At 38.4% G+C, this 23,939-nt stretch overlaps 3 protein-coding genes across 3 annotated transcripts in view; all 3 read left to right on the top strand.

Annotated features, from left to right (window-relative positions):
• LOC143151364 (putative ATP-dependent RNA helicase TDRD12) overlaps nt 1-23,939 on the top strand; it is a 34,415-nt gene that overhangs the window by 7,201 nt on the left and 3,275 nt on the right. Inside the window, exons 3-10 of the mRNA XM_076320437.1 lie at nt 13,425-13,695; nt 13,783-13,927; nt 14,055-14,236; nt 14,345-14,619; nt 14,704-14,903; nt 14,986-15,121; nt 16,873-16,996; nt 17,058-17,222. Coding sequence (XP_076176552.1) covers nt 13,900-13,927; nt 14,055-14,236; nt 14,345-14,619; nt 14,704-14,903; nt 14,986-15,121; nt 16,873-16,996; nt 17,058-17,222 — 1,110 coding nt within the window. The 5' untranslated portion in view covers nt 13,425-13,695; nt 13,783-13,899. The remainder of the gene's footprint in view (nt 1-13,424; nt 13,696-13,782; nt 13,928-14,054; nt 14,237-14,344; nt 14,620-14,703; nt 14,904-14,985; nt 15,122-16,872; nt 16,997-17,057; nt 17,223-23,939) is intronic.
• On the top strand, nt 465-4,421 carry LOC143151436 (uncharacterized). Its single transcript, XM_076320535.1, has one exon. It carries the CDS (start codon nt 465-467, stop codon nt 4,419-4,421), a length of 3,957 nt encoding a protein of 1,318 aa, XP_076176650.1.
• Nucleotides 5,962-7,246, top strand: LOC143151404 (uncharacterized). The gene is made up of 2 exons (XM_076320504.1): nt 5,962-6,593; nt 6,706-7,246. The coding sequence occupies exons 1-2, from the start codon at nt 6,322-6,324 to the stop codon at nt 6,851-6,853; spliced, it is 420 nt and encodes a 139-aa protein (XP_076176619.1). The 5' UTR covers nt 5,962-6,321; the 3' UTR covers nt 6,854-7,246.

Below are 23,939 nucleotides of genomic sequence, written 5' to 3'. Positions count from 1 at the left end.
CCCACGAGCTGGATAATCCAGCTACATTCTGGTGTCGAGCCGGATCATCCAGCAACATCGGTCCTTCAGAGAGGACCAGCCAGAAAGCAGCCACTGTGTTCGTACGAGTCGGACAGTCGGCTGGAATCTACAGTCACGAAGCATTTTGGGCTCCGTGCAACGTGCACGTCGGCTTGTACATCCAGTAAGGCGCTGTGCGTGAGGACAACGCTCACCACCCCCCTGGACGTGAAGGCAGCAAGCGACGGGCATCATCGAGGGTTGCTACACCCAAAACTTGGACCACAGCGACGAGGAGACAACCGAAGGGGGCAGCATCCAGGACGGCACCAGCCCTAGGATCCGGACAGCACGAACAACGAGTATTCTGCAGGACGGTCTACGGAAGCCGCCTGAAGCCGCCAATCCACTCCTCTTGTCCGTGAGTCATTTATTGTTTCAATCTGTGTGTTGATCGTGTAAAGATGGAGTCCGTAAAATCACTTGTTCTCGAACGAAGGCATGTGAAGTCTAGGTTGACCAGTTTCGGAAGGTTTGTCGAGTCAGCAGACGTTCGCGAAAATTTAACCGCTTTCGAAAAACGCGTTCAGTCGAATCAGTGCCTTCTCGAGAAATTTGAATCTATACAATCGCAGATAGACACGTCCTTAATGGACACCCCGCAAGCGGAAGCACAGGTAGACGAGCGCGAGCAGTTTGAGGAGAAATACTTCAATATTATGGCCGTCGCCGAAAAACGAATAATAGAGGTTCGCGGTCAAGCGGCGCCTAGCACGGCGTCGGCCACCTCCGACAGACAGGTACCGTCCGATCCTCATCCGGCGGCGCAGTTACCTGTCGTACAATTGCCAATCTTTACCGGAGATTGTGGGCAATGGATTCGGTTTCGGGACACCTTTCTCTCCTTAGTCCACAGTTCGGACAAGTTGTCTGCTATTGACCGTTTCAACTACCTGACGACTTCGTTATCGGGTGCTGCGGCACGAACAATTGAATCATTTAGCGTGTCAGCAGCCAATTATGAATTAGCTTGGGCGCGGCTTAGGGAAAAATACGACGACCCTAGGCTATTAGTGAACCATCATATTCAGTCCCTCCTAGAGATCGAACCGACTAGGCGACAGGATGGTAAATCACTCAGTGAGTTCGCGGATAGGGCAGTTAACAACATGCGTGCTCTCGGGTCACTGTTGGAGCCCGCGGGCCACCTTGATGCTGTTGTTAATGCGGCACTCGCGAAAAGGTTAGATGTAGATTCCCGTGATGAATGGGAGAGGCGAGCCATGGGTTCGAAGACGCTGCCCACGTTTCACGAGTTCGTCGGATTCATGGAGCAACGATCTCAATACCTTCTTCGTAGGGATGCGAGCAACGTTCCAAGTTCCCTACCAAGCGCGAAGACAGTAATTAGAAAATCTCGTGAAGCAGTGGGTAGAACGTTCTCCCCAGTGTCGCACGTCGCTGGCAAGGCCAGAAAATGCGTAGTGTGCACTGGTGATCACTTCTTGAATAATTGCTCAAAGTGGAAAGCCATGTCCGTTTCTGAACGACATGCAGTAGTAAAACAGGCACGGGTGTGTTACAACTGTTTGGCTCCCGGTCATGGAGTCAAAGCGTGCACACGAAGAACGTGCTCAAGGTGCAATGGCAAGCACCACACCTTGTTACATAGGGAGGAATCAGATCTCGAGGAACGTGAGGTGAAATCGGAACCCCCCACCGTGGCGTTCCATAATTTAAGCGCGGCACAACCCTGTACCCGTTACACCGTCCTTTCCACGGCGGTCGTCGTCGTCATAGGGAAGGGAGGGAACAGGTACAAATGTCGCGCTTTGTTAGATTCAGGTTCGCAAGCGAATTTCGTGAGCAAGGGGTTTTGCAAGCGGGCCGGCCTGCCGTGTCGGGCGTTCGAATACACGGTGGGTGCTCTGGGGCGCGTCAAAAGCACCATCCGCGCAACCACCCAGGTGCGGTTGGAATCCAGCAACGGAAACTTCAAGGCGAACTTGGGGTGCCTGGTAATGGAAGCAATCACCGAGAGGCTTCCCAACATGCCGTTGGAAAGGGCCAACATTCCTACACCTTCCGGAATAACGCCCGCTGACCCAGAGTTCGGAGTCCCGGGGAACGTAGATCTACTTATAGGCGCCGGCCTATTCTGGGAGCTCCTGTGTGTCGGCCAGGTAAGGGTGGGAACCAGCCACCTTCTGTGGCAAAAGACACGACTCGGGTGGGTGTTAGGTGGGAGCCTACAGTGGCCCGCTCTGAAGGGCAAGGTCAGGTTTGCGTCCGGATTCCACGCGAGTACGAATGCAAGCTTAGAAGCAGCGGTCTCGCGTTTCTGGGAGGTGGAGGAGGTCGGCAACGTCGGGCGCGCGAACGGCAGAGATCCGTGCGAGAAGCATTTTCGGGAGAACGCGACGCGCGATGAAAATGGCCGGTTCGTGGTCGCGATACCGTTTAATGAGCGAGTCGGGGAGCTCGGTGGGTCTCGCGCTCAGGCAGAACGACGATTTCTGAATCTGGAAAGGCGATTCAAGAAAAATCCCGAGTTAGGAAGAGAATACAAGGATTTCATGCGGGAGTACGTAGAGTTAGGGCACATGTCGAAGCTGGACGCGAAATCCGCGAACGAACGCGAAGCAAGTTTCTACTTGCCCCACCACGCGGTACTGAAGGGCACCAGCTCGAGTACAAAACTCCGCGTCGTATTCGATGGGTCCGCAAGGACCACCACCGGCGTATCACTCAACGACGCTCAATTTGTGGGGCCGCAGGTGCAGGACGACCTGTTTGGAATTTTGGTTCGGTTCCGCAAGCACCCAATCGTCCTCTCGGCAGACATTGCCAAGATGTACCGGCAGGTCGCGATTCGGGAAGAGGACCGACGTTACCAAAGAATCCTCTGGCGGTTCAGCGAGGACGAGGGCATCGGCGCGTACGCGTTAAATACGGTGACGTATGGTACCGCCTCCGCTTCGTACTTAGCAACCCGTGTCCTACAGCAGGTAGGCCGGGAGTGCGCGCGGTCATTCCCCTCAGCCAGCAAGGCGATCCTGCATGATTTTTATGTTGATGACCTGCTGACCGGGTGCGAGACGGTGCAGCAGGTCGCGGAGCTACGCGAATCCCTGACAAGGGTCTTGGCTAGTGCCGGTTTCCCGTTACGGAAATGGGCAAGCAACGACCCCAGAGCAATAAGCCACCACGGTGGTGGAACAGATCAGCTGGAATTTAGGTCGGTTGATATGGAACCGAAGACCTTGGGTTTGCTATGGTCCATAGCCACCGACGAGCTAGGATATAGCAGCAATTATCAAATATTCCCTCGAATTACAAAACGCCACGTCCTCGCGGAACTTGCCCAGATTTTTGACCCGTTGGGACTCGTCGGACCCTTGATAGTTAGGGCAAAAATATTCATGCAGGGACTCTGGGCGGCCAAGGTAGGATGGGACGAAAGCCTCCCACAAGAGCTTCAATCCCAATGGGGCCGGTTCCGAGAAGAGATACGGGAAATCTCCACGTTGCGTGTCCCGCGGCGCGTGCCGTCCTCCAGCCTGGGCGTCGAGTTGCACGGGTTCTCCGACGCGTCGGAACGGGCATACGGCGCGGCCATCTACCTGCGTTCGCGAACGCAACAGGGACGGTGGGTCTCTCGTTTGGTGTGCGCGAAATCACGGGTAGCTCCCTTAAAGGCAATAAGCCTGCCGAGGCTTGAATTGTGCGGTGCCGTACTGCTAGCGCGGCTATTAGAAAAGGTTAGGGAGGCCCTACGCCTCAAATCGTGTCGCGACTATTGTTGGACCGACAGCCAGATCGTTTTGGCATGGATTCGTGAGAGATCAAGGCGATGGAAGACATTTGTAGCCAATCGTGTATCAGAAATACAGGAGTTAACCGGACCAGAAGTATGGTCACATGTCGCATCCGGCGACAACCCGGCAGACATCTTATCACGCGGTGCCGACTCGGCCGCTCTCAAGAGCGACCGACTGTGGTGGCACGGCCCAACATGGCTATCGTTGGACAGCGAAAAATGGCCACATTGTGATCCACCCGTGATAGAGGTTCCGGAGGCAAGGGCACCGCAAATCTTGCAATTAGCGACGACGGTCGGTTGCGAATCCGTGGTGCTGGGGCTAGCTACGCGCTACTCGTGCCTCGACAAGCTCTGTCGGGTCCTAGCATATGTCTTTAGATTTTGTAAGGGTGCGCGACGTCAACGCGACACCGGAAAACCGGGAAGTCTTCCGTGCCCGCTTGCCGTGGACGAACTTGTAGCGGCTGAGCGCCGAATTATCCTCGCCACGCAGGAGCGATATTTCGGCACGGAACTAACGTGCAGGAAGAAGAGACTTCAGTCGCAGTCAAGTGAAAAGGAGCATGCGCAGTCAATTGATCGCGATGCGTGTGTTTAAAAACTGTATTTTAGTCGTTTAGCAACGTTAATTAATAGGCGATATAGCATAAGGTTATTTTGATTTAGTTGAACTCGAGTAGTTCAAGGTGGGCGGTATGTAGAGGATTGCAGCTGCGTTTTATGGCGGGACCGTGCTTCGAGTTTGTTAGAGAAATTGTCCACATGGCTACGGCACGGGCCTGTCACCGAGGGTCCGTTTATTTGTTGTTCGACTCGAGGCACGGAGCCAGTGATAGCTATTTCCCGTCATAAACCACTGCAGGCACTTAGACAGGGACCCTCCGCATCGCCTGGCACGCGAGGCCCTAGCGCCGTTTGTTGCATCATTCAAGATGCTGGAAAATTTAGCCCAGGCCTGCGGGGGTTTGGACACCCTGTCTACGTCGCGACGCCCCCACCTAAGCCCCATAGCGATGGGCATGTCCTAGATTCGGCGGGACTAGGACCCGTCGTAATTGGTCAGGCATTCGTCGCCACCCACCCTTAATTCAAGGGAGTAGGGCGAACCGAGGCGACGTTTGCACTGACCCAAGAAATCTTAGATTAGTTGCACAGAATACCACCAAGACAATAGAACCAAGGGTCGACGACTAGAGTGTACAGAGTATCGCCAAGGGCTTACAACCAAGGCGTACAGAGTACAGCTAAGAGATCACGGTTAGAGTTTTGGCCTGAACGCACGGATTGACGTGTGAAGCTTCCGGCGTTAGTTCCCACAAAGAACTTGCACTCCTCGAGGGAATTACCAGCAATCCCTCGAGCCTCCACGGAATCTTGGACCTTCGAGGAAGTTCGGCAGCCGACTTGTGCATCCAGTGAGGCGCCGTGTGTGAGGACAACGCTCAACACCCCCCTGGACGTGAGAGCAGCAAGCGGCGGAGACCTCGAAGGCGGCATTACAACCTCCATCGGTCCAGCCTAGTGGACAACGATCAACAACAGTTAGTCCTTCCAACGGGAAGGTGGTCCTTCGAGTCATCTATAGTCGGCACCCATCGTGCAAACACATTCAATGCTCGAAAGATCCTCGAGATCTACCACGAGCAGCTACACAGATCTTCATATATAGGTTTTCTTACCGCTAGAACCTCGGAAGGAAGTGTCTTTTTTGTATCATGCTTATGGGTACTTATAGCCTCCACTGCTTTACCTTTCTGTCAAGTGCACCACGAGTCAACGCCTTCAGGACAGAATGTGTGTTAAGGATTTCCATCCGTTGAACTGCGGTGATAAAATGTGGCCCAAATTGTGTTTTTTATTTTTTCAACAGAGTCACAATTTCTTCCTATAGCCAAATCAGAATACATAATTTAGCTATTGTTTTCCCAGTTAATTTATTGTGACCATCGAGACCATTTTTTTTTTTTAACACATGGTCAAAGTCTTATAACCACACGTTTTTGAATATGAGTCTTTTTCGTTTATTTGAATGCCTTAATTATACGACGCAGAGAATTCGATTGGAGTGTGAAGATGAGCGTCCGATGAGATAGGCTATAACTTCGTCTATTTTACGAATTATTCAATAAAATTTGAACTGTATATAGTTTTGTGGCGGCGCTACCCACGCTTGCCACCAGAAGAAAACCGTATCAACGGATACCCTTACCCTGCTCGCAGGAGTCACCCCAATAGAACTACTCCTCACTGAAAGGAAAGCATTCTATCACCTCAGAAACAACGAAGAATTCAAAATAGGACAACTCCACTTCACACCATTGGAAGGCGAACCGGATGAAATAAGAATCAAGCAGATAAAAGTACAAATAAAAACGCAAACCATTGATACATGGCAGACGAACTGGACACACACAACTAAAGGAAGAAATATATTCGAGTTCTTCGACAATGTAGAGCAAAGAATAAAGGCAACATGGATCAACCCAAACTTTTATACCATGCAACTCCTGACAGGACACGGTAAGATAAAGGAAAAACTACATAAACTTGGCATCTCCGACAACGACATATGCAGCTGTGGCCAAGGAGACACCATAAAACACATCATTTTCCACTGCCCCAACCACGACGAAGAACGAAAAGCACTCAGAGAAAAAGTCACACGAGCCAACATCCAATGGCCCTGCACACTACCGGAACTGACACGTAAGAACACATATCCCCTATTGCACACTTTCGCAGCCATGGCAATGAGATCTCGAGAGACAAGGTAAGTACAACGACTGAAACCAAAAGAAAAATAGAAATAAGACCATAAAATCAGCCTTCTTACAACACAGAACAGCACCCGTACATGATATCACGGGCACTGCTTCCATCAGGAAGAAGTGTGCCATGACGGGAAACACCGGATGCTACGGCACCCGACGTCAAACACTCACTGAGAGATCCGCGAGCCCGTACGAGACTGAGCTTCGAGCTAGTGATCTCGCCTCCTCGGGGCTCCCGCTGGTAACGTTTCGCCGTTGATTGCTGTGCTTGCACAGTAATTAATTGCCAAACGGCGAAGTGGATCACCTCCCCAACGGGACAATCTACTCTCCTTATGATCCTTGAGCGGTGAAGGAGGGTTTTTCCATGCTCGCCGCACAAAACACCTACGTGCGTAACCGTTGGCAGCGGTTGCAAGCTAGCTCCAACACCGTTCGGTTTAGGCGAAAGCCTTGGTACGACACAGCTTGCGCACTTGGCGCCCGGGAAGCTGCTAGACAATCAATGTCCCTTACCGATCTCCCAATGTACCGGCGTATAAGGCAGGGTCTGCTAGGATGCCTTACTGACGAGTCCACTAGCAGGCCCGGGATGAAACGCCTTCCCTTCCTTTTCCCTCGCTTTCCTTTCCTTTACCTCCACACTCTTCAATTTAAGCGCCCCAAAGTTAAAATATCATACAATAAAAAAAAAAAACAGTTTTGAAAATCGATTTTTTTTATCCATTTACATGTATGTGGCCTCCTTAACACGTAATACAAAATTACGTAAGCACCCTATAGATATGGAAGCCTACCTCGTTTCTGTAGGCCGTAGGCGGTTGCCTAACAGTTAACGACTATATTAATACAGAGAATGACAGTTGATTGTTGCACCTGTAGAATGTACAGTCATTCATAAGAATAATCGTACAAGTCGCATCGTAAGAAGTGGTACAATAACAGGATAAGGAATTTGATTGAAAAACACTTATTATTCTATAGACTAATATTTACTCACTAGAAATTATTCACACAAAAAGTAAAATATTAAACATTAATCTTTATTGAGAAAAAAGATGATGACTACATCATACGTTAAATCCTCTTTTTTTTTGTTGGGAAATCTTTGGAAGACTCCCTCGATCCCTTGTCGAGGGGCCGGGGGAAATGTGGAATTCCCCGCATGCGGGACTTATCCACTAAACCCTACCACGGTGACTATCCTCGCACGTTATCGGGAGGCCACTGGGAATCGAATCGCATGAAGTCTTCCGGTGGCTCCGCGTGCAACACGATCGCCGCGTCCACTCCAATTTCCGTTAGGGGGGGGGGGGGGGGGGCGAAAAGTTGGCCACCCCAATTTTTCTCAGTGCCTGGACGCCGTGAACCGCAATCTCATGACCGCTTGCGACTTCCGTAGCCGCGTCCAACGGCATGGAGACGCAAGGCGGTACCGAGCCATCGGCGCGGCGTTTATCTTGTGTCCGCTCTCGGGGATGTAAGAGGTACCCTCTCCCCAGGTGAGCCTCCACCTGCCACGCTTAGGGGACCTATTAGAGCCCACACGAGCCGCTCTCGCCTCCGTTTCGCGACCTCTTTCTCTAAAAGTACGGTTTCGCAGAAGGAGGCGACGGCCTTCCACTTTCTCTCGCTGCGTGGTAAGAGCCAAACTCGGTAGCGAGAGACGCGCCCCAATCATGTCGACCAGGACACGACGATTACCCGCCCAGGTGTAGCCTCTACACAGCCACTCCAACGGGAGTGATCAGATAGCCCCGACAGTTTGCTGACCGAACACCAGTTTGGCCAGCCGCTGCTGCTATCGCAGCAGCATAGATTGCCGGGCCTGGCGTCTGAGGGCGTCCACCTTCTGTCCCGCCAGAACCATCCCCCAGTCACGGGACTCGCAGTGATTTTCGTAGAAAGGGGTCTGACTACGCCGGGAAGCAGTTAGGTCGCCCGCCCATACGGGGACCCTATACAAGGCTACTGAATGGACCATGCCCGCATAGAAGCGGTGTACCCAGTCATTCGGGCCCCGCAGGTTGGAGAGGAGCCGGCCCAGATAGCCGACTATTCTCTTCAACCGCGTGATTAGGGATCGGAAATGGCACTCAACCTGCTAGTGGCTGTTGAGAATCAGCCCCAGGTACCTCATCTGGGATGTCACTTCGACAACGGCCTCTCCTATCCGGATCAGGGGGGGGGGGGGGGGGGGAGTGGCTGTCCCCGAGGTGCATGGATCGCACCTAGATTTTATGGAGAACCATCTCCAGACCTATTTTTCTGATCCGGTCGACAACGCGCCGGGCACCATCCTCGGCCCGCTGAATGGCTCTCCTCCAGTCCTCTCCGACGGCCAGAGCACCAACGTGTCATCCGCGTAACACGTTAGGCTGACGCCATCGGGGAGGTCCACGGCCCGCAGAACCATGTCGTACCCAAAGTTCTATAGCAGAGGCCCCAGTACGGACTTCTGCGGAACGCTGGAGTACATCTCTCTACGCTTCATAGCGTACCAGCCCAGACACTCGATCCACCTATCGTGGAGGTAGTCCTTGATCACTGCCCTTAGATAGGCGGGGACTTGATGTTCCATGAGCCCCTGTCTGATTGCCTCCCAGGGTAGGGCATTAAAGGCATTGGCAATGTCCAACGACACTGCCAGTACAACCCCACCCTGAGAAACGGTCGAGGCCGAGAGGGGCCAGACACGGCGATACAAGCCGCCAGCACCCTTTCAAACAACTTGCCCGCATCATTAAGAAGACAGATGGATCAGTACACGGACAGAGAGTCCACTGGCCGGCCTTCCTTCCGGAGGAGGACCATTCGCGCCACCTTCTAGGTGGAGGGGAATCGCCCGGTCTCCAGGCAGCGGTCAAATAGCTGCCGGAGACCATCTCCAAGAACGTCCTGTACCAAGACCCAGACCCAGCCAAGCACACCATTAGGCCCCGAGGCGGTGTTCTTCGCCGCGAGCCTTTGGATGAGCGTAACAAGCTCCTCAACAGTGACCTCAAGCATCGCCGCATCGCAAATATTTGCGACGGTGCGCCCGAGCTGAGCCATCTTCTCCAAGTCGAGCAACGCTAAATCGTCCTTGCATTCAAAATCGTACATAAAAGTATAAAATATATTTGCATAGTAGAAAAAAAATTTAATTTAAAAAAAAAATTGTATAAACTAGTTTAATGTTTAGTAAGGTAACTATTATTATGTATAACTACTCGTAATCGGCATAGAATAGATCAAAATAACTTTTCTGATAAACTTAAATTAATATTTTCTTATACTGTCCGTATTGTTGCTTTGCCTGATATTTCACGCTTATTCATTTGTAATTTCAATTCACGTCAAATATTTTCTCGATTATTAGGTTGTTCAATAAGTTTTGTCGTTCGATAAAACAGTACTGTTCAATGTAGAACAATAAAACTTATTGAACAACCTATTAGATTCAAATCAGACGATAGAGCTGATATGTGAATAACTTTGGGGCAATTGTACAACAGCCGTCCTTAATGAATGTTTCGGATCATTGTCATTGTAAAACATTATCTAACATTCCTTTATAACATAGAAATAGAATATGTTATTTTGAAAATGTGCTTGGACCGGCATCTTCGTTATCACTATTGCCAGCTCGAATAACACGTAAAAATAAAGTAAATTTCATCATTAGATTCACCGGTTGTGCGAACAAAAAAATGCCGACCATCACAAAGTAACAATAATGTACAGTTACTGTAGAGGCTTACAGATGCGATTTATGGCGGGCCCATGTGCTTCGGGTTTCTTTAGCAAATCGTAGAAATGTCTACGAACCGGGCCTGTTGGCAATAATAGAAATTGTCGACGTGCAGCCCGAGGCACTGGACAGATGTTGGCAATTGCCCGTCATAAACGCTGCTCCGCGAGGGACACGGGTACTCCTGGCCTCGCGGTGGGGTCTCCACGTGTTGGGAAATTCCAGTCCAGGTCTGTGTGATTTGGACACCCTGTTCGGCGTCGCGACGCCTCCCACCTTCGAACCCTTGTAGCGGGCGTCATCAGCCACTATGAGGCCTTGGGCCCGTCGCGATTGGTCAGTGGCGCGTTGCCTCTCACCCTTGACTCGGGAGTAGTAGGGTGTACCGAGGTAACGTCTCCGCTGAGTGACATTCCTTGAGTTAGTTTCTTCAATCGTTACATCTACAAATCATCAAAGGTTTCGTAGTTCTTCACTAACATTGAGAACTCCTCGAATCGGACAGTGGTCCTTCGAGTTACATCTTTACTGTCAACTCCATTTGTGTATTGTGTTCTTCCATTGGGGAAGGTGGTCCTTCGAGAAGGGTATTAGACGGCACATCATTCGTGCAAACACCCAATGCTCGACAGATCTATGTGAGATCTGACCACGAGCCTTAACAGTTACCAAAAAAAGTATCTATACAAGGCAATACATTCAGTTTAAACAATAATAATTTTATTTATAGAAGGCTAATTAGTTATGAAAAGTATATAAGCAGTTAAGAAATTAACTCAGCTTTTAGATAGTATGAATTTTATTATGACTTAAATAAAAATACAACAGACAAATCTCAAATGCCGAATAAAGTAAGAAAATCTGAGAGAAAAAATTATTTATACAGTGACATCTATTGAGGAAATATGCCAATAAAAGAATTAAAAATAAAGAAATTACAGTAGAGGAAACATAATTGACTTATGGAAAAGTGAGAAATCACTTTGCAAAATTGGTGACATGGTAAAGAATCATGTTATTGTGTAATTGTAAATATGCATTGAATCGAAAGACTGAGTAAATTAACTGAAAGGTATGAAAGATTTATTACAAAAAACATTAAAGAAAGACAGTCCATTTGAAAATGCACCTAAAATTGCAGCAGAATTAAACGCAAGGACTAGCAACAAAATTTGTCCAAAAACAATATCAAATATACTTAAAGATTCAGGGTATTTTGTAAGAGTAGTGAAGAAACAAATCCATGTCACAATTAATTAGAAAATAGCTTTTATACAATACATCTCACATTTTGGAAACTTCTCTGCAATCACTGGACATAATTCAATCGCACATATATGGGATGAATTGAAACATTATTTACAAAGATATAAAATTCCAAATAAAAATGATTTAAAAAACATTTTTCAAGAAGAGTAGCAAAAAATAGAAGGAAATGTAAATTGACAAGCCATTATTGATAATAATGGATATCTTACAAAATATTAATCACTATAAATAATGTAAATATTATAATAATTACTATAAATATTATCATTGATTTACAAAAAAAAAACATTCTATATAAATACTTTCTTCTCATCAAATTCTTTACTTTCTTTGGCGTTAGAGATTTGTCTATTGTATTTTCAATTATCATAATAAAATTCATACTTTCTAAAAGCTAAGTTAATTTCCTGACTGCTTGTGTGCCTTTCATAGACAATTAGCCTTCTATAATTAAAGTTATTATTATTTAAACTGAACAGATTACGATGTATAAATAATTTTGTCAGTAACTGTACCTGAAACAGCAAGCAAGCGATAGTGTCTGATGACAGATATGCTGCCATGGACATGTACATATGTATAGACAGAATTTAATGTATTATTGTGACAAGAATGTTCTTAATATCTTGGAAACTAAAGTCAACTAGAAATTTTGCCAGAGGAAAAAGTTGTTTAAAATTTCACCCTTTATAACTTATTTGAAAATCATTGAAATCAGAGAGAGGGTAGGTAATTGAGAACTTTACAGTACAAAGTATAAACTGTTTATTATGCAAAGGTACCACTTCATTTTGTAATGACTTTTAAAAACTTTTGAAATTTATAATTTATTCAATTAATAACATTATTTATGGAACATACATCAACTATAAGACCATCTCTAATTGCAAATATAGACTCTTATGATCACATTTGATTACATTCCAAAAATAATTTGTTCAATTGTTATAGCAAATATTTTGCTTAAGCTATTAAGTTGTTGGCTTATTAATGTAGACCCTTTCTTACAAGTAGTCTTGAAGAAAAAAGGCTCATATGGTCAAATAAGATGTTTGAAATAGTCAATCTTGTCAGATTTTGACATTCATACAATTTGGAAAAATATGCTGTAGAATTCATATGCTTACGCAATCTGAATGGCACATTACATTGTCCTGTTGAAACCATATATGTTGCGTATTGTCAATGAATTTCAGACATAAAGAAATTTTCAATTGTCATATAATATTCAATATCAAGAGTGATATTTTTATCATCATCCTTTCCAAAAAATAAATAAAGTTCCAGAATTTTCATCAACTCAATGACAGCAGTTATAATGAAAACTGCTGACATAAAAAAATAGTGCCCTTACATAGAAAACACCCTATATAAAGAAGTATCTTTAAAATATATATAACATATAGCATATATTATATTATAGTAAAAATATAAGAATAAATGTATACATTGGAATACCCGAGGTATATGCAAAACTGCATATTATAAATATAAATTACATATTTTAAATATTATAGAATGTCTGTCTAAAGTGTTAATGAGATGGAATGATAGTAGTAAATTTTTTGTACAAAATTACTTGTAACCGTTTTAACGCATTTATTCGATTTTTCATAATAGAATAATTATTTTTACTTTAATATGGTCCAATAGAATGACTCCTAATGGCATGTATCGAAATTCTAAAAATGTAATAAAATATATTTATAATAATTGAATCCTTAAATTAATTATGTATTTTATATTCTACCTATCACAAACTACTATCAAAGTATTGTTATTTTAGAGTGATTAAAATAACACATTACTTATAGGTTAAATATTTCAGAAAATTAAAGTCCCTCCGTGACGAAATCAGCAATATAATGCCGCACATCTTGCACAACGGATACAAGAGCTGGGTGTAAAAGAAAGAATAACTCGGGACTTGGTGATTTTCCCTTGAAAGACTGATATACGATATCTTTGAAATCTCTGATTTGACTAATGAAATTGCACATAATCATTTCTTGTGTATATTCTTTTCACTTTTTTCGTGAACAGATAATAGTAGTTATAAATTAGATGGGCAAACTTTTACGTCGGTTGAATTATAAAAAGTATGCAGTAAAAGATATATCTAATCAAAATTATTGTAATATGAAAATATATAAATATTAACGATGTGTTCTTTTTAATCGATGTAGTTTCTTTTATATGAAATGACAAAAGTGGGAAATTATAAGAAGTTAGAATTTAAAACCGTCTGAAAAGAAATTGGATATCTTATTTTTTTCCGAAACAGTACGATTGATTAAACAAGAATGAAGAATGAAAATTTCAATTGTGAAGGTTAAATTTTTTTAAAATTCTTATTATAAACTTATAGTTCTAGTTTCATTTATAAATTATACGATAAATTTACTTATTTTACGACTGTTCGTTTTTATCCAATTCCATAGTGTTTTATTATTTACAGATATTTTACCTCTCACAGCAGTAGCAATTAGAATAACAAATATTCTAACACCATATATTATAAGAATTTGTAAAATTGAAGATTATGAAAAGAAATTAAACTTTATTAATACAAAATTACTGTTAGCAGAAAGAGAAATGTTTAATATAAATACAAAGGATATAGAACCAAAAATAGGAGATGTAAGACAAAATTATTACACTAAAAGACCAAGTAAAGAATTATTATAAAATAATTTATGATGATTATAGATTTAAAGACTGAATAGAAACTTCTTTTTTTGTTTTTAGACAATTATAGCAAAGGACAATTTATATAAAGATGTTAATTTTCCTGCCCGGTTATGTAGAGGAAATATTTCTAATATTATGAATGGTGTGAAAGATACATATAATATTTTATTAGCAGATTATGGTACTTCTGTTGAGTTACAAAGAGAGAATTTTGTCATATGTAGACCTGATTTAATTTCAGAAGAATATTTAAGTTTTACAGTTGGTTTATATAATGTTTTACCTACTGCTATAAATTGTAATTCATCAATACACGACAAAACTTCAGTTCTGTATGGTTGATTTAACTTTATTAATTAATATTAAATTATTTATATACTATAAGTAAGTTGTGTTAATTTTGTATGCATCTAAAGAGTTTTAGAGGAATGGAGTACAGCAGCAATTCATTATACAAAAGAATTAGTGACTGCATCTAGTGCAATTTATTTTGATCATGTAGCATCTGATGAATATGGTAAACATTATGGTGAATTTTACCTCAATATTGAGGATACTATAATAAGTTTAAGCAAAACACTAGTTCTCAATAATTATGCAATTTATTTACAAGGAGGTAAACTTTTTTTTCTCCCACGTTTTGTTTAATTATATTATTACTTTGTTTTTGTAATATATAATATTTGATATATCCATAGAATTGCTGACATTTATAGAAAACCACAAAAGCTGTGAAAAGTCATGTAAAGAAATAATTAATGGTGAAACTATATTCTATGTGAATATTTCAAATAATTATAAAATTAATAATGAATCTTGCAAACAACAAAAAAGGTTTGTTAAAAAGTATAAGTAATTACAATACTTATTTCATTTGCTTTTTGACCTTTGAAAGAAGGTTTACATTTTATCACATTGTAATTTTTTTGTTTGATATTATTTAACCTATTTTTTTAATTGATATTTCAATGTCTTTGTCTCTTTATAGATTTTGCATCTATTCTTTTCTTGTTTCATCCATATTTTCATCCATACCTTTTCATTGTAGTATCTGAATCTCACTATTAAAATTAGATCTTCTTAGAATTTAAAATAATTTTTAAATAATTAGGCTTCTCAATCTAACTTATTTTTCTATGATTTGTAGTAAAAAGTAACAGCAATTATTTAGAAGTTTGGTCTACTTACTGATTTCAATTACTTGTGGGTATATTATAAAGAACAAAATTTGGAATAACTTTATCCTCTGCATAGATACACGAACAGATGCTCCAAATAAAAACGTGATGTTGGATGTGTGGAGATGCATTTGCTTCGCTTGGAAACAGTAGGTAAGTAGTAATCACTTGACTTTGCATACTGACTCATACTTCACCACATATAGTCACAATTTAACCTAATGGTATTAACAGAATTTTACAAATATCTTGGAAACTAAGCAGATTACATATACATACAGAGGAAAAAATTATTACAAGTCTTGTTCTCTACAACATATCTACAAGTAATCGAAATTGGTGAGTAGACTAAACTTTTAAATAATTACTTCGAAATATTCTCTTAGTCTTGATTTGATGAATTTGTTATGTATTTTTTCTATTTTCTTCTCTTCTTCCCATCTCTATATTTCTACTGTGTATGACAATATTTTTTCTACCAAACATCAAAACATTATCATTCTTCTTTCATAGTTCTTTTCAAATTTCATGTCACCATTCGTTTAGAAATGGAATCCTAGATATTGAGTTTTTTTATATCTTCCATCTAGAGACTTCTTCTCTAGTTTCTCAGCATTTAATGTTGATTGTGTCTTCCCTAAAAATCTTTTTATTCTCTTCAACATATCATTTAAATTTTCAAAATGATTTTTTGCAGTATTTTTTTCTTTCGATTATAACTCTACCTGCTTGATCTCCACATACAATATAAACAGGCTCAATTGGCATTTTTGTTTTAGGCTTTTTGATGTGCATAATTTTGTTTTCCTGTTAAATTTAATTGTATTGCTTATTTCCTAGTAATTGACTGCTGTTGACTTATTTTTTTTTTCCGTTATATTTTTTAATTTTTTTTTACCTACTTGCCCTAAATTGCTTTCAAGTTTTGAAACCAAGTGAGAAAACTTTCCCACCTCTTTTTTGCAAGTCTCTATTTTTAATTTTGTTTAGAATGAAAATGTTTATTGTGCTTTTTTGTTTTTGAAACCTGTGTATTTTCAGTATTATTTTTATTCTTTTCATCTTTTTATTTAATCTTTTTAACAAAATCATCACATAAATTTTATGTTACATTTAGCTATATCAACCATCTATAATTTATGACTTTCTTCCTTGTACCTTTCTAGAATATCAGTGATATTATTTTCTGTGATTTATTTAGTTGTTTGTTTTCTGTTCCTACTTGGTTGATTATTTCTTGCAATTTATTCATAAGTATTTAATTTTCTAGTTTGTTTTTTATTATATTTATTTTTCTTTAGTCTTTTTGTGTGCTTTTATATTTTTCATACCAATCTTTATTCTTCTTTCAAAAAAATATGTAACCATTTTTAGTTTTTTAATTCATTTATAAATCTTAATTTGAAGTAGGAATCTAAAAAAGATGTATAAAAAAGGAAAAGAGATGGAAAAAGTATTAATTTATGGACAAACTAAGTATGAATGCTTGAATACAATTTCAGATCTAAGATTCCCTGCTACAATACATAAGGTACAACTGATTATGATACTGTTATTAATTTTTGAGAAACTAATATACATATATTTTTAAGGCTTGGGATTCATTAATACATTCATCTACACCAAAACGAATTCAATCATATATTTGGCCTGCTATAAAAATAGGTTTCGATGTAATAGCAATTGGAACAGAAAAGTCTGGTAAAACTTATGGATGTGGATTTGCTATTTGTGGACTCCTAGCTACCAATTTAAACGTAACAATACTACATATAAAATAATAATTTCGCTTTAATATTAATAGTTACATTTATACCTGTCCTCAACCCTTTCGACTCTATATTTTTCTCTTTAAATTTTAATATATCTTCTTCTAGAAATCAATTGTATTAAGTGGTGAATAGGTACATTATTACATTATATATATAAATCACTGATTGAGAGATGTGTCCTAATTTTTAAAATTGACATAGAACTTTCAAATTTAAGTAGTATCTATCCGCTTAATACAATACATGATATACAGGGTGGAGTATTTAAAACAAGTCACCTGAATAATTCGCCTGTGTTTGGAGGTAGAACTTATTTCATATCGATGGCTCATAATTTGATGTTATTAATTTTTTTATAGGTGGAGTTGTCAAAGAGATATGAAGGTCAAATATGTTTTTTTAAGTGGAATGATATGGTTATTTTATTTACATTCTCATAGAGAGTTCCAAGACAAATGCAATGACCTATTATGAAGATTATTCAAGGTCACTCAAGAAAAGACAAATTATCTCAAAGCACTTTTCGAACATGTCATTTACATACTCACTGCTAGTGCAAGTGTTTAAAATCTCAACCTTGAACATGGATATATAGTTTAAAAAATTGCAATACTGATGATACTGCCTGACATATTTCATTTATATCTATTACAGAGCAAGTTCTTTTTATACGTTTTTACAGGTCAACTTTGATTATTGCTTTTTAATGGTACACTTGTCCCTTTAATTTTCCCCACAAATAAAAATCTAAAGATATCAGGTCTAAGGAATATGCTAGCCATTTATTTCTTTCTGATTGAACAATCCAACAATCTCCAAGTTATTTATTCAGAAATTCTGTAACATTTCGTGCTGAATGTTCTAATGAATTCCAGTCAAATGTTCTCTAACAATTCTGGCAAAACGTTTTTATGATTCTCTCATATTTACGACTATTTAGTTATTATGAAGAAGTTCACACCAGACGTTTACAGACCATGGTTTCCGTTTGTCTATTTCTCTCAGCCATCGTGGATGATCTACTAATCTGCACTGATCAATAGTGCAAGTTGTGACAGTTAACTTTTTTGTAGTTTGTGAATGTAGTTTCATCAGTAAACAAAATTTTATTTAAGAACATTTCATCGTCTTACAGTTTTGGTAGGTCTCATTTGTAAAACTGTAAATGTTTATGAAAATCATTTTCAATTAATTGTTGATGAAGAGAAATATGGAACAGGTGAAATTGGTTAACGTGAAGTATTCACAAAGTGCTTCGTCATTCGATGCCATTCTCGCGTTCAAGTTGCCTCGTACTAACATATGGATCTCATGTCATAGCTGCTAAAATGTTTATTGTATTTTCATCATCGGTTGCACTTTTGGTTTGATTGCGTGTTTTATTATCTACATTTCTGGTTTCTTAAAATTTTTTTATAATGTTTGCAAAGTCAGAAAGTGAAGATCTATTACGATGGGGAAGTTCCACTTTCTCTGCTACTATGTAACGCATTGTTGAAAATTGTACTCTAGTCATTAGTGTGCTTTGAAATAATCTGTCTTCTCTTGCAGTTGACCTTGAGTAACCTTGAATGATCTTCATAATAGGTCATTATATTTATCTTGGAACTCTATCAGAATGTAAGTAAAACAACCATATCGCTTCATTTAAAAAACTAGAGTTGACCTTCATATTTCCTTAACACTTCTACCCATAAAAAAATTAGTAACATTAGATTATGAGCCTCTCAATTTCAAATAAGTTTAATCTGGTGCATTTTTTTGCATCTTCAAAAACAAACGAGTTATTCAGTCAAAATTATTAAAAATACTTATGGTGTTTGGTAAAGTACCTCCTGCAAAGAGGAATTTTACAACTTACATAAATTGTTTTTGTTCTTATTTTTTTTTTATTTTGAGAGAACTTTTGGCATGTCCTTCATATTTTTTTCTTCTTCAGAAAGGTATATGAAATGTTCCATTCACTGAATATATATTTTGAAATTTTTGTAGGTTTTCATAAAGTTAAGAAGCTGGGTACTTATATTGTTTACTTCCATGTGCATTATCTATATGTCTGAATAGACTCATAAGGAGTACACATGAAAAAAAGTATTTCCACCATTTGTAAGATTTTCTTTCAAAATCGTGCAGAGTGATTATTTCATTAGACAGATCAACACCTCCCATACATATTTACTATAAAATATTTTTTCTGGGTAACTAATATTCAACCTTTTATCTGTTTTCTGTCTCCTTTTTATAGCACTGACAGTATTACTACAATAAAAAATTGCGATAATCGTAAAATTACGTATGTAAAAAACGAGGTTTCCGTCTCTGTTACTCTGCAATCACATAAACTATTTTAATAAAAACTACTTGGGATTATGCTACGTTACTTATTATCATGATTATCAATCAAAAATAGCAGTAGGCAAACAGACTGAAATAGTGCAAAATAATGCATCTACGACACATATATTGTTCTACAGGCAGTCAGAAACAATCATTGGGACATAGAGTCAAAAGGATTAATGATAGTGTGGAGATCGAATGTTGAATTTTGTTTGCTGTCTTATGAATCCAAAAATATTATTTTGGTTATTAATCATAAATCTAATAATCTAAAATTATGGCAATAATACTATTGTTATATATTATATAACTAATAATGTTATGTAGAGGTTCATTTAAAAACGACGAAATCCCCCCCCCCCCCCCAATATTTACTTCAAATTTTCACATTTATAGATGTATGTGTTCATTATTAAACCTGTTTTAAATTTGTCTGTAAGTTTACAGGGAGTAGGATAAAGGGGAAATGCTGAAAGTGTCGCTGCATGAAAAAAAAAATTTAAGCAATATCAATTGTAATAAAAAATATAATGCAGAAAATTAGGTATGTAACCGGTATTAATAGAAAATTCAAATTTGTCTTAGAAAAAATAGTCGGTAATGTATGATTTTCTTAACGTTAGTTGGCAACATTTTTTTCTATTCATAATTTCAAATACTTTTATTTTTCTGATTAATTTATGTTCTTTAATTATTTTATGTATAATATGTAGAAAACATATAATTGTTTTAAAATTATAGACTCAAAAGATTCAAATAAAGAATATGTCTCACAAGAAGAGTGCAAGATCTTCGGGTCACTGATTTAGTTCAAATAATGCAGAATGGTAAATTTGGCATTTCTGTTGGTGAAAATATATGATTATGTGGGCCACTACTCAATAATTTTTTAGACATTTGCAATTGAAGATTTATCATTCCCTAAAGGGACTTCTATTCGGAGTGATTACCATGTAATAGATTAATATTTATAAGTATTTATTATAAATTGGTTTTTTTTTGGTGCATAATTCTGTTGGTCACTCATCAGCTTCACTGTAATTCACAATGAACTATAGTGTAGTTAGAATGTATTCACAACCTTTAACTTCACAATTAATTAATATTTTCGATACAAGTGACTGTGAGTTTAACAACAGATTAAACGAAAAGCAATTATTAAAAAATGTTTTAGTTTATTCTGAATAGTACCTTCATAGTAAAAATTTAATTGCTGATGAAGCATCTATTGTAATTTCTGATGTGGCAGTGACAATAAGCACAAAAATTACCAAAACCATCATAGACATGCTAAATGAATACAAAGTGGTAACATAGGAGTGTTTAATTTATAATAATGAATCAATTCATGAGAATGTATTCACATACATAACACCATTCTTCATAGAAATAACACACGTGAATTCTGTGGACAATGAATGGTACAAATCGAAAGAGAAAAAACGTCAGTTATTTATTCCCTTAGATAGTAAAATAAGTCTGGTACATTTGTATCCCTTGTCAGGTTTAGAACCACTTTGGAAAAAAGGAAGAAAATATTTAGGAAATGATAGATCTTCAGTTACAAATATCAAAAAAATTATTGAGTAGTGATCCACATAATCATATCTCCACCAACAGGGATGTCAAATTTTGCAATATTTGAATTAAATCAGTGACTTGAAGACCTTGCACTCTTCTTGTCAGACATTTCCAATGCATGATTTATGTTAATTTTTTAAAACAAATGCTAAGTCTGACATTGTGATTTTTTTCATAGTTTATTTGACTATTTTTTAATCACATATTTCAATTTTTTATACAGTTTTAAATAATTTTTTTAGTTTTATCTCATCTGCAATAATCACATTTAAAAATCATGTCTTGTTGTAGTATGTCCTACAATCAAAAAATTAGAAAAATTCTTAATTAATACATTTGTTGTTATATTTGTACTAAAACCATTTTTCTTGAAAATTGGTAAGGTGGTGAATAATGAAAGTACAAATTCTAAAATTTCGTATTTTTTTTGGCAACTTTTAAAAAAAAAAATATGAAAAATTCAACATAAGAATATAATTCTGGTATCGACGAGAGCTAGAAGTACGTGGAATAATCTGTACAAATTTCAGAGCAATCGATTATGTAGATTTTTATATTTTATCTGCATCAGGTAGAAAAATTACGTTTCGAGAAAAACACGTTTAACGTTTTGTAATAAAATTATGTATTAAGTTTCAAAAAATATCGTTTCCACGAGTTGTTCTAGTCTCCTTTAAGGTATTAGAACTATAGCTCTTGGCGGTGAACATCCACGCCTTGTCTTGTACCTCAGTAAGGCAATCGGTGCCTGGATCAATTTTTACATCCACATTGTTCATTATTTTCAACAATATATGGAAACTTTCGTTAAAAGTACAAGTTACAGAGTTGATAGTAATTTCCAAGTCTTTTTTACATATGTACAAAATGTACATATAACAAATACAAGCATTGAAACTTTTGTTATTGTTCTAGGTGTTTGAATCAAGATATTTTTTCAATAGGTTATTTAATGAAAGGTCTTCATATATTAGTTTTAAAATATCCTTTAATTCATTGTCTGGAGGGACTGGGTGCAGATACGCGATCATTGATCCTGCAGCCTCATTCTTCTTACATTTGCATCATGAGTTTAATCTGGACGGACAGTTGGCTTTTTGTCGTGTTTTTTTGCTTTCTTAGTCCTTTACAATGTATTTTTTTAACGTGTAAAACATACTACTTTCTCTTACTACCCAATCATTACCGTATAGTTTTTTTTATCAAGTAACATTTTAAACAGTTTTGTATCACCACCTCCGATATAATAGGTATATTTTATATTATATTTTTTTACAAACCTTTTAAATATTCAAAACTTAAAAAAAAAAAAATTTATCTTGTCAGCACTACCTTTGTGATTTGCATTGTACTCGTCCTTGTGGTCCTTGTATGGTCAGGGATTCGAAGCATGTATTGGAAAGGGTGTACAAAATGTTTGAAATTTCAATCCATAATTTACAATATTTGAAATTTCCCTTTCAAAATTTAACAGCGCATTCTTAAATATATACACTTTTGAAAAATGAAAAAAAAAAATTCAATTATTTGAAGGTATAACAGAGGAATCATCTGTTAACAAACCTCGCAAGTTTTGTATAAATATTTTGGACACTTCAACTTCATTATGGCAAACATGAAAAACGGTTCGAATTAAATGCTCTAATTTGTAATCCAAATATTTTTGTACAATTCAACTGATGTCCTCTGAAAGAGCATTAAGTAAGGTATATCTACTTATAAGTAAAATTGATTTCGTTAAAATTTGGAAAGTGCATATTTTTCTATAATGGTTAATATGCTTTTTTCTTAGTGAAAACAAGATAAATTGACCTAATATATAAACTGAAAAATTGTATATATTAGGTCATCCCATAGGTAACGTCGTCTATTATCTTAATTTAAATAAACACTTGAATTGCATCCTGACAATATGATTATAGACACTTCTTTTTATGCCTTTTAAAGAGTGCACTTTTGACAGTTTACACCTTGCGTTCAAAGCAGTTAGATCGATATTTTTTATTCAAAAAGAAATTTGAAAAAGTGCCAAAGGTGATTTTCCAAATTCTAAACTGGTAATTTTGATCTTTCTGATAAACCAAGGTCTGGTTGATCAACAACATTCGATGCTAAGGTATTAAAGACTTTAATCGAGTTAGAATCTCATCTAACTACTGAAGAAATAACTGAAACATTAGGTAGTAGTAGTAGTACAGTTTATTGACATTTGGAACGACAGGGAAAAATATCGAAACTTGGAAAATGGGTACTTTATGGTACTGCATGAATTTCTAACTATATCCAGCATATGAACGTTTATGCTTCATTGCAAGATCGGCAAAGTAATTGTCCATTTCTCAATCCAATTATTATTAGTAATAAAAAGTAGATTTCATACAGCAATCTTAAATGCAAACGACAATGGTTATCACGTGGTCAAGCTCCAAACCAGGGCTTTATTCTGAAAAGGTTTTATTGTGAGTGTGATGGGATGTTAGAAAAATCATTCACTTTGAACTTTTAAATTAAAATCAGACTGTAACAGCAGAGATTTTGTAGACAACTTAATCATTTATAAGCAGTTTTAGTGGAAACTGTCATTAGTGAATTTTTATTCCATCATGATAATGCTAGGTCACACACAGCAAAGATAAAAGTGGACAAAATTAAAAATTTCAATTGGGACCTTGGGCCATATCCACTATATTCTCCAGACCTAGCAACAAGATATTATCATCTATTTTGTTCACTGTAACATTTTTTAATTGGCAAAAATTTCAATAATAGTGAGTATGTTTACAT

The sequence above is a fragment of the Ptiloglossa arizonensis genome, chromosome 9 (genome assembly GCF_051014685.1).
Source record: "Ptiloglossa arizonensis isolate GNS036 chromosome 9, iyPtiAriz1_principal, whole genome shotgun sequence".
Taxonomy (NCBI): domain Eukaryota; kingdom Metazoa; phylum Arthropoda; class Insecta; order Hymenoptera; family Colletidae; genus Ptiloglossa; species Ptiloglossa arizonensis.
Note: the sequence above shows the minus strand (reverse complement) of the source record. Positions and strands in the feature narration are given on the sequence as shown.